Source organism: Hakea prostrata, chromosome 4 (genome assembly GCF_041222555.1).
Source record: "Hakea prostrata isolate BN-2017 chromosome 4, UWA_Hpros_2, whole genome shotgun sequence".
Taxonomy (NCBI): Eukaryota; Viridiplantae; Streptophyta; class Magnoliopsida; order Proteales; family Proteaceae; genus Hakea; species Hakea prostrata.
In genome coordinates, this window is record NC_142603.1 from 6,521,828 (window position 1) to 6,533,257 (window position 11,430).

Consider the following 11,430-nt stretch of genomic DNA (forward strand, 5'->3'; position numbering starts at 1 on the left):
CCTAAAAAGTTAGATACAACCCAATATTTTCTTTGGTAGGAGATGTAAACCAAATTTTTTTAAGTAAGAGATGCAAACCAATGGCAATTGGTTACCTACTAACTATAGATATTTTGTTCACAATTCAAAATCAAATAATAAAAATTGCAGAAGAAATAAAGAAACATAAAATATAAAATCAAATAAAAAGAATATAAAAAAAAAAAAATAAATAAATTGAGAAAGAGAAAGAGTACCTAATTGTGGAGTAGATTTTTTTCCCCAAATTTTCTTAACCCAAACTTATAAAAAGCAAAGAGAATAAAAAGAAAGAAAGAAAAAAGAAAGAAGATAATAAATAAGAAGAAAAGAGGAGAGAGAGAGAGGAGATAGAAGAGAATAAATAGGGATTGAAGAATTACTTTCTAATTATAAATGGCATTTTGATTTTTGAATACCTAATAAGATGTTTTTTCAAAAATTTCCTTTAACCAAGTTTATAGAAACAGAAGAAAATAAATAGGAAGAAAAGATAAAAGAGCGAATGACATATGTGCCCATTATTTTACCGTTAATAATTGTTCTCAATATTTGGGGGGGCCAAATAGCGACATTTCACGTAAGAAAAAAGAGTGGAAAAAACAAGGGAATTAAGGGATTTATATAAAAATCTTAAAAATCCGGGGGGCCATGGCCCCCTCGGCCCCTTCATAGGTCCGCCCTTGCCTCCATTGGCAACCTTCAAAGATATCATTTTTGTGTTGTAACAACCTACGTGAGTATTTCACCGGAAAAAATATACCTTGTGGGCAGTTGGTTCTCCAAGTGTTCGATAAAAAGCTTAGATGGACCTAAGTACTCGTAGTTGGGCTGTGAGTTATTAGGGGTTGTTGCCTTTGGTTCAGTACTCTACCAAAAAAAAAGACTTGTAGTATTTAACTTATGTCCCTCATGAAAACAGTGAAACATCTCTTATTAACAACCATGCATACTTGTAGTATTTAACTTATGTCCCTCATGAAAACAGTGAAACATCTCTTATTATCAACCATACTTGTAGTATTTAACTTATTTCCCTCATGAAAACAGTGAAACATCTCTTATTATCAACCATATCATTGTTTTTCTGATATTTGGTAAACAGTGTTGTTTGGTCTTCACACAGGCGGAGAGATTTATTTGTCCATCCAAATTACACAACGAATGCTCTTTCCACTGAGGAGTAGATCGAAAGCTTTGTTGATGTCTTCAAATTGAACCTCATGTGTAACAAAGTCATCCAATTGAAGCTTCTGCCACCAATAAAATGTGAATTATAAATAGCAAGGTCAATATCTCTGAGTAAATCTTATGAAAACTGAAAATGGAATTTATATTTGGAAATCAGAACCAAAATGAAGGGGCGGGGGAAGTGAATGAGCTACTAATGAATATGATATGATACAGAAAATAGCTAACCTTGTCCAAGTAAGATTTGACGAGAAGTGGAATATCAGTTTTGGGTTTAACGTCACCAAAAAAAGAACCCATGATGGTTTTGCCATAGAGAAGAACCTCATATGAATTGAAGATCATTTGAGCACCTGGCTTGTCAACGCCTACTGCAATTGTCTTTCCCCAGCCCTGTACCCATGACAAACGAGTGAGTGACACAGTCATTCTACATGATGCACCACAAACACATACAAGAGACTAGAGAGACCTTTCGACAGCTTGCAAATGCTTGCTGCACCACATTGGCCGAACCAACACACTCAAAGCAATAGTCAGCTCCCCCATCTGTCATCTCAGCAATCACCTGGATAACATAAGACCACAATAAAAGGGTTAATCTCCGCGTGACAATAAATTGTAACCATTTTCATGGCATCGAAAAGAAAAAGCTGTTTCAGATATGAAAACAGTAGAAAACAGCTTCTGATGCACCACTTTAGCTACTAAACTTTATATTGTGCTGTCAATAATTAATAAAACGACGAAAAATGTCTCCTTTCTTGGATAATGGGTGTGTTTTTACTCTGGTTGGGTATTTGGATAAGGAACATCTCTGTTTTTCTTCTTTTGGTAAAGGAGCATCTCTGTTTAATCGTATGATAAAATGTTAATAATCATTCCCTTTTATATTCAGTTAGAACAAAATGCATGAGTTGGGAGCAAAGACCTCCTGGACTGGCTTTTTCCCACAGTCCGATGGGTTAATGAAATCTGTGACACCAAACTTCCTTGCTGCATGCAAAAATAACCAGTAACTCATTAACTCCAAGGTCTCTATCATGGCAACTATAATACTTTCTCAAATCCAGCAGGAAAGGAAGGGGAGAAGGATGGTTTGATTTACCAATCTCAAACTTCTTTGGATTCAAATCCACACCAATAATTTTAGCAGCTCCACGAAGTCTTGCTCCCTCTGCAACCTGCCAAAACCAGATATAAAATCTATATCTATCAACTGAAGCTCTCTTTTTTTGCTTGTATTTGCATATTTGTAACGCAAGATAGATTATGAGCTTGTCCATCTCACCGCAAAACCAATAGCTCCTAAACCAAATATGACCACAGTTGACCCTGGTTCCACATTGGCAGTTTTCCAGGCTGCCCCAACACCTGCAATTAAAGTTACATATTACAAAATTCTTAGTCTGAATTCTGATGGCCTACAGTTGAGAAGAAACTTTAGCTCCAACATAGAGCATTTTGGGTTTGAGTTTTGTTTACCAGTCGATATCCCACAACCAATTAGGCATGCTCTGTTAGGGGGTATGGAAGGGTCAATCTTGGTTAGATTGGCAACGTCCACCACAGTGTACTCACTAAAACTGGAGACATGTATAAAATGGTATACCACTTCTCCATTGGAATCGGTGAAGCAGGTTGTGCTATCCCTTGGCATGGATTCCGAGATCCTGAAAGGTAATTTGGAGCATTTGTTGCTCTTCGTTGATTTGCAGTCCCTACATTCCTCACACTCCGATACCAATGTTGGAATCACAGTGTCTCCTTCCTTCATTTCCTTTACATTTTCCCCAACACTCTCCACAACCCTTTCACAACCACAGATGATCATTAGGAATATAAAGTGGAAATAACAGAGAAGGAGCAGAGAGTAAGAGAGAACAGAAAGGTGAAAACAACAGTAACAAGCAAGACTCAGAGTATTCAGTAGATTCATGGTCAAGTCTGTGCTGCATATTCAAATACACAGAATATCACCGTCATCCGTAAAATACCCAGTCCAGAATTCCTTAAAACCAGCTCCCCCAGCCTAACCAACAATCAAGCAAAGGTAAACTGAAGTAAAAGTAAGGGTGTTAACTATGGATCGGAATTGTCAAACCGTATCGGACCGCGCTGCCTAATACTGACCGTTTAAAATTCGGTCCGGTACGGAAATTCGTCTCGGTTCCAGTTTCAGATGCACATATCGATGGTACAGAACCGAACCGGACCGAATTGCTTGTACCGATATCCACACCGAAAATCATGGTTAAATTGTAATTTTACACCAGGCTCCAGTTTAGTTTGCCATAGGGCTAAGCTGCGAATCTGCAATTCTCATTCACGTTTCGCCTCTTCGTCGTCTTCGAGTCTTTGGTGTCTTCACTCATCTCTCATCTCTCAATCTCTCATTCTCTCAATCTCTCATCGTCTATGTCTCACATGAGTCTCATCGTGCAGAGCAGAAATCGTGAGCCTGAAAACTGAAGTTAAGGAGGACTTGCTTGGGAAGCTGAAAACAAAAGTCTCATCTTCAATGTACGCTTTCTTCTTCCTTTACTATGTTTCTCCTTCTTCGCCTTCTTGAATGATTCATGTTGCTACTGGTTTCAATTTCATTTCTTTCTTCTTTTTTTTTTTTCTTGGGGTTACTGACAAGATTTTCAATTGTTCAACCGATCGGTTTTCCTCACATCTTGTTTTAGTTTTTAAGTTTTCAAATTTCTAGGTTTTAGCGATCGGTTTTGGTCAATGCCAAACAATTGGGAAATTTAAGTATCACCTGGTAAACATTACGAACCATTCGATTAAACGTTATCCGGCTTTCCTTTCATCAAAACTTCTAGGAGTTGCTTTTGGCTTACAAATTCGAATTATTTCATCTGTCACTCAAAAAAGAGATTCTTTTTAAGTTAGGTCAGACGGTTGAACTCCATTTGTATGAGAGGATCCCACTGTAATTTTCTTTTCTTGATCACGAGCAGCACGACCTAACCATCCGTATCTCTAAGTGAAGACTTTTAATGGAGTAAACAACGGTCTTGGTTGGATGCCCATACCCAGAATTGTAGTGTTTTTAACTTTGGGACACTCCAGTTGTCTAGAATCTCTACAAATTACAGTAAATAATGGAAGTTACTTGTTGATGCAACATGTTCTGTTATACTTCTCCTCTTCATCTTCAATACATTTTACAAGTTAAGATGGGTGATGGGATCATTAAATTGTAATTTGTTGTTCTTTCTTTGATAGTATGAAGAACATGGTGAAGAATTTGTGAACATAAAAACATTCTATTCAAATTAGACAAAGCATACTCTTAATACAATCCGGCGTGGTTATCTTGATTGGTGCAACAGTGTGTGTGAAAGTGTGAAATCGATTGTATAACGAAACCGTACTAGACCGCACTAGAAACCGTATTAAAATCGTTTTTTCATACTGATTTTATACCTAAACCGTACCATACCGTTTAAATTCGGTACAGTGCGGTTCTAGTTCTAGGTATTCAAAGTTGGTACCGTATTGAAACCATATCGAATTACCAAAACCGTATCGATTGACACCGTTAAGTAAAAGATTCCATAGAAAGTACATTAAAGCATGGTAATTTACCTAGAACATTAAGGATGTGTTTGGTACACATTTTCTTTCTGGTCTCCATTGTCAAATTGCAAAAACATTCTTAATTGCCTGGTTAACAAGCATTTTGGATTTTATAATGCTCATACTTCTCGTAAGGATTCCTAATTCCTATAGCTACGAAACCCGCTTAGGCATCTCATCGAACAGCTTACAGGCATTCTATCGCTACATCAACAATAGGATCTGGAAAGCCATGTTAATGCATATGTCATGTAAGATGATTTGGCACAACTCCTCTCTGTGGTTAACGGAATCATATATCTTCTTACTCTCCTTTCTTTATTTTTCCTTCCTGCTAGTTAAAAGACAACGGGAAATAACAAAAGAACTTGAGCTCTCAGAACAGGAGCCATGTGAATTGGGTGCAACCTTCCTAATGCAGAATTCCAAGGTTCCAAATGATCTTTTGTAAAAGTCTGACTTTCTCACTATCAACATCTCAACCAATGTAACTATATAAAACTCTGCTGATGAAAGAAAAATGATGACAATCTTCTATAGCCAATTGATAAGAGGATAAGCTAAATAGATAGTGCATGGATTCGTGCCTTCGAAAAGAGTGCAGATTATCCAACCCAAAAAATAATAATAATAATAAAAGAATCCCAAAAGAACAAAAATAGAAATCCTTGTTGAAATTGAAACTAAAACTGATGTCAATTATCCAGACAAATACGCAATTGTGGTATGAGAAAATAGTCATACCCGACAGCCTCGTGTCCAAATATTCTTGGAAAGATTGCAGGTGGATCCTACCATGAAAGAAAAGAATTTCAGAATTAGATTGTGGAAAGTCAAATTCGTTGAAAAACAAAATATTTTTTCCTTACTTTCATCCTCCAGAAGGTAACATCGCTGAAACAGAGTGATGTGCAAATGATCTTAATCCGAACTTCCCAAGCTTTTGGTGGAGCAACCTCCACCTCCTCTATCTGTAGTGGTTCTCCTGCTCCTCTACATATAGCGGCTGCAAATGTGGAGAATCACTAACTATTCAGTTAAATAGAATGGATTTCATTGAATTTCAGAAAAGGGTTACATTTAAAACATCAACTACCTCTGCATCGAATGGGTTTCCTTCCGCCTTTAGCCTTCTCCTCTTCCATTCTCTCTGGTGCTCTCAAATTGCAAAGAGAAAGCAAAAAGAGCGGTGCTTGCAAATTGCAGAGCAAGTAGAAGCAGATCTCTGCTTTTCTAACATATCTTGACCCACAATAGTCCAACATTAAGAAGACAAAATGGGCAGTCAATGACGAGCTATCGTGCAGTCACGTCCATACAGTCAATAATAAATTTTCTTAAAAGTCTCTGTACGTAAGAAGGGTCTTTCATGCACACTCTTGGAGAATCTGGATCTTCTCCCCGTCGAGGAGCACAGATGGCTTCATGACCATAAAAACCAGTGGGTCCCACTAGTGAAAAAAGTTTTTTTTTTATTTTTTTCCAAAAAGTATTTTTACGGGTGGGCCCCACTGATATTTGTGGTCAGGGAGCGTTGGAAGCACAAAGTGCTCCATGTCGGGGTCGCTGATCCGGACTCTTGCATCAGCGGACTCTTGCGTGAGACGCATTTTTCATCCCTCTCTTTCGTTGGGTTTGAATTGAATTTAGTGTATTATAAATATATGCACTCTCACTTCAACGAATCAACTACAAATAAAATTAATTAATTAATAAAAAAAACAGCAAAAAACTTTCCATATGTATTTAATAGTTAATAAATAGAAAAAGGAAGAAACTTTTCATATGTATTTAGCATTAAAAAAATAAATAAGAGAGAAGAGGGAGAAAATAAAACAAAAAATAAAGAGAGAAATAAACCTGATTGTAGTCCTGTGGAGGAGATTCGGGATAAAAGTTTAGCTTTTTGAAATTCAAGTATTCCCTTTAATATGTGAGGAAGAAAATTTGTCTTTAGTTTTAGTTGTGCGTGATAAAAGATGAGATAAAAAAATAGGAAGATGAGAGAATACAAGAGAATAAATAGGAAGAAAGATAATAAATAGGGAGAAACTTATAAATGATGATTTAGTTTCTAGTTGGGAGTTAATGGTTTCCTCTTTAAAAATTGGATTCTAATTATAACAATTAAATAGAAAATAAAAATAACACGTAAATCCTTAGTCTTTACCTTTAAACTTGTTTCCAATATTGGAAGGGGTAAATATTGGTATTTACACAGACAAAGGGAAAATTAAAAAAACTAATACAATTTTTTTAAAAATCGAGGGAGGGGGAGGGGCATGGCCCTTGGCCCCACTTTAGTTCCACCCTAGCTCCGTTCTCCGATTTTGAGCTGATGGTACAGATTCATAGATCGGTCCATTTAGTTATGTGATTCACCTGAGTTTTAACATTACACGTGAGTAACATTGATCAGTGAATGTAGATTGTCGGTTGCTCAAAACAGTATAATTAATGCGCCACTCCCAAGCAAAATCCCTCTCCTCCCCCCAACACACCTATCTCACAATAGTGGTGAGCTCACATGTAAATATTGTAAAACAAATGGATAAAAGTCTCAATGAATCCCGTGTAAGTCCTACACCATACTGTGTGGTTCAAGAGCTGATCATTTTCAATATGTGAAGATAGGAATTTTACCATTCGTGTGGTTGAACAATTATTTTTCACTTGTAAGGTGTATAATTTTTTCGGCTTAAAATATGAGTATACTAGTCGAATCACGGTTGGAAAATTAAGTTTTGACCAATCAAATTCATGAGTGTTATATTTTTTAAAACTTGGTCAAGAGTCGTATAAATTAACTAGCGGTAAAAAATAATGTAATTGACGTTTAACCGTTCAAGACTTACTGGTTTTTTTTTTTTTTTTGGGAGAAAAGGAGACTTTAACCCGAACGATGGAAACTCAATGATTTTAGTTGTATTTTTTTATTTTTTTTGGTAGAAGTTTAGTTGTATACTGAAACATTACAAAACCAAATTACACAGAAATTGGGTTATAAAATAAATAAATTCATATTATTAAGCAATAATAAGAAACCCTGAATTCCTTGATTTCTTTATCTTGTTGAATGGTATAGGTTCCTCTACTTTTATTTTTGTCAAAAAAAAATTTCTACATTCTTTTTTTGTGGGTTTTACTTAATTGAGATATGTCGTTATAACAACAAAATTTTAAAAAAGGTGATCGAGTTTGATAGTTGAGCTACCAAGTTTCCTACCCAAAAAAAAAAAAGATTTTATATTCCTTTTAAAAAAATTCAAGTTGAATCGCAAACTTAGTTGTCGAAGTATGATTTGAGTGTGAGTGACATTTTCACATGAACAGTAATGCATTGATGGGGATAAGATTTTCGCCTTTTATTGGGAATGAAGTTGTTACTTTAACCACTTAGAGTTAACCTTTGTTCTGTCAAACCATTTTTGAGACTTTCGAACCATTACAAACCGCATAGACTTGGGTCAACCAGGTTTAGCTTAGTCATTTTTTCAGCCACTTGGCTCTCTTCAGAATTTAGTTTTCGGACTCACCCCTTAGCTCTTATCGGAAATCAGTGTCCGGACTAGCCTCTTGGTTCCGAACTAATCTCTTAGCACTTCTTGGAAAAAGGGTATCTAGCCCAGCCGCTTGGCAACAATTACTCGCATGACATATGCTCAACACATCTCCTGACCACAACTCATCGATAATATCTTATGCAGATAAGTATCCTTATACATTTGTACACACACTTAGGCATTAAAGTCCGCATTTAATGCACCGTACCTATACATTTAATGATTTGCGCTTATCAAGGGATAAGTCAGCATGCCAATTCTTCTAGGAATGGCTTCCATCCTTTTTGTTGGGGATTAGAGCCAAACGTGTCACATCTGAAGTCAGAGATATTTTCAGCATTCTTACGTGGTGTGCGAATCCAGTTCCTTCAAGTACAAGCAAGTCAAACTTTTGCCTTCAGATCAAGCCATCCAAGAGCTGTCATCTATCTTCTACATGGAACATTCTTTCTAGTATAAGAACGAACACTTATACATTTTCTTGGGAAGCAAAGTGAAAAACATAAAAACAAAGCTAGACAGGAAGGTGAAAAACAAAAAAAAAAACAAATAACAAGCCAGTTAATCTGGCATTAACTCCGGCACCTACCCAAGAGTATTTCATCTCTTCGGGCATATAATCCTCCCTTGGAGGAATCATGTTATCCACAACTTGAATTTTCCATCGAAAGTAGCTTCCTGTCCACATAGGAGGCCTGCTCTCACATGTTTTTTGTGGTCTACAGATCCCAAGTTTGATTCTCTTTGTAGTAGAACCGGAGCTGATAGATTTTTGAGCAACAACCTTACATAGGAAAACCGAGAAATAGGGTAAAAGATGCACTCCCTATGTCTACCTATATCTGCCCTTCATACATGTATATATCTACATTGCATGTGGCATTTGGATTGAATACATTTGCCCTTCAATTTTTATAGATTCTCCCCCCCCCCCCCCCCCCAAAAAAAAAATTAACAATGTGGATTTTTGGGGAAAAAAATATATATAGCTCTTATAGAGAATCCATCCCCTCAATTTCTGGATTAGGTATGCATAATAGTGGAATCTCTTGCCAACTTAATGTCTCCAAATGTTTCTAAGCCTCAAATGTATGTGTTAATCATTAATTCTTTGATAATAGAATATTAATGTACTACACCTGAACATGGTTGGTATTGACAAATGGACAAGTTCTTTCATTGAACCATGAAGGAGGAAAATAATGATAATAATAAAATAAAAAAACAAGAGAGCTCTCTTATTTCCCTCATACAAGAATAAGGGCCAGCCTATCCCTCTCGTCCCACCTCTCCCATTGTAAAAGTGTGTCTTCTTCTTCTTTTCTTTCTTGTTTTATTATTATTATTATTATTATTATATATATATATATATATATATATATTTTAATAAACCTCCCATTGTATAAGGTTAGTTACCTAAAAGCTTAGGAGGTGTGTCAATCCTTTTTCCTATCTCTAATAAAATATATAGGCTTTCTATTTATTTATTGATGTTCTGTTGGCAGTCTTTTCTGAATATCTGGAGTTTGATCCTATTGTCAATGAAATTCTAGCCATCTTAGCCACTCCAATCGATGGTTTCGTTTCATTTGTGTTCTTAGAGGATCCAACTGTATTACTGGCTTACTAGCAAGTCATGGATGGTCCGATCATAGCAGGACTTTTTGACGCCTATTTACTCTTTGGCCCCTCAATCTTGTTGACTCGGAGGCCTTAGTTGGCAAGCTGGTGCTTCTTCAATGAAAGTTCTATTTATCAAGAAAGGACTCTCCATTTATGTTTTGGTGTCAACATCCATATATTGCTACACTACAAGATATTTTCTTACTGTTGGTGATATTCTCCTACTGTAAGAGATACCCAACTCTAGCTACGTATTTATAAAGTCGTGACTTTATATTCCAAGGTCTATCAATATTATGGTCACCACCTTATCTTCGATGACTTTTATCCTGATCTAATATGACAATTTGACTAAATTTCTCTTCGTGGCTTATCAAAGCTTGCATTTGTAATCCCATGGTATTACTTGATATTGTAAAAAAATTTATGTTTAATCCACGAAAAAAAAAAAAAAAAAACCAAAAATTCAACCACCATAATAGTTAGGTTAAAGTTACTGCTTATATAATATTTTCTTAAACTCTCGTGTCAAATGACGATGTCTATGGGGGCATATGCCAATGGCATGGGAACAGAATGGGGGAAGGTGTGAACAGATAGAAGACTTTAATATGAGACCTCGTTAGTCTTATTACCTATACATAAGAGGCTGCCAACATATGCTAGAAACACATCCACAGCTCTCTGGGATGTCTCACTAGTAGTATTGTTAGTCCCACCTGCTCCCTTTTATATCATACTTTTATGTTATTATTTTAAAATCTTGCGGTTTCTACATAAAATGACAATCATCATTTCCACCACCCAAAAAAATAAAATAATTGATGATCATCATCATCCCTTGATTCATTTCTTTCCAAGTCGCTGTGACTGGTTACTCCATCTTACTGTTTGCAATATAATTAATCCTAAGATTTGTTTGAAAAAAGTGTGTTCATGCACTTCAGAGCTGATCAAAACTTGGGATCCATATCATCTCCAAATCCCTTTTTTATCACATACTCTCAAACCTCAAGTAAGCAAAGATGGCCATTTTACCATTGTCCGTGTCAGGTTGAAAGGCATTATAAAAAGTAAGGAGTTGGTAGGGATATTCATCCAAAAACTTGAATCTAATGTCTGTATGAGTATTATTAGATAAATTCAATAGCTTGCTGAAAATTTATCTTTTGTTGAATTCAGGTTTATTAGCAGATCTTCAAACTCAGTTGCAAATACTATTGATAGTGGAGCAAATTTGTTTACTCTTTCTAGGTTTTGGAGGTTTGTCACACCTTGTTTTATGTGTGTAAACAATGACTTGTCTTCCAGGTTTATTACCAGGAAAATATTAATATAAAATTGGTAGTTGTTGGGTAAAAAAAAAAAAGATCTTGCTTTTCACGACCCTGATCACAACTCTAAATACCCTAGCTAGTCTGGACTGAACTCCGACCCAGTATTA

General features: G+C 36.0%; 1 protein-coding gene across 1 annotated transcript; it reads right to left on the reverse strand.

Annotated features, from left to right (window-relative positions):
* Positions 1-895: 895 nt before the first annotated feature.
* On the reverse strand, positions 896-6,070 carry LOC149017431 (alcohol dehydrogenase-like 7). Its single transcript, XM_089151769.1, has 10 exons — positions 5,897-6,070; positions 5,670-5,806; positions 5,545-5,591; positions 2,695-3,020; positions 2,501-2,583; positions 2,318-2,393; positions 2,141-2,205; positions 1,682-1,777; positions 1,438-1,602; positions 896-1,271 (listed from the first exon to the last, which is right to left on the reverse strand). The coding sequence occupies exons 1-10, from the start codon at positions 6,063-6,065 to the stop codon at positions 1,155-1,157; spliced, it is 1,281 nt and encodes a 426-aa protein (XP_089007895.1). The 5' UTR covers positions 6,066-6,070; the 3' UTR covers positions 896-1,154.
* Positions 6,071-11,430: the final 5,360 nt, after the last annotated feature.

Coding starts and splice junctions, on each gene's coding strand:
- LOC149017431 (XM_089151769.1), bottom strand. CDS start 6,065: ATGTTGGACTATTGTGGGTCAAGATATGTTAGAAAAGCAGAGATCTGC. Junction 3,021..5,544: donor TTTGGACACGAGGCTGTCGG/GTATGACTATTT, acceptor TGGTTGTGAAAG/GGTTGTGGAGAGTGTTGGGG. Junction 1,272..1,437: donor TCAAATCTTACTTGGACAAG/GTTAGCTATTTT, acceptor TATTGGTGGCAG/AAGCTTCAATTGGATGACTT.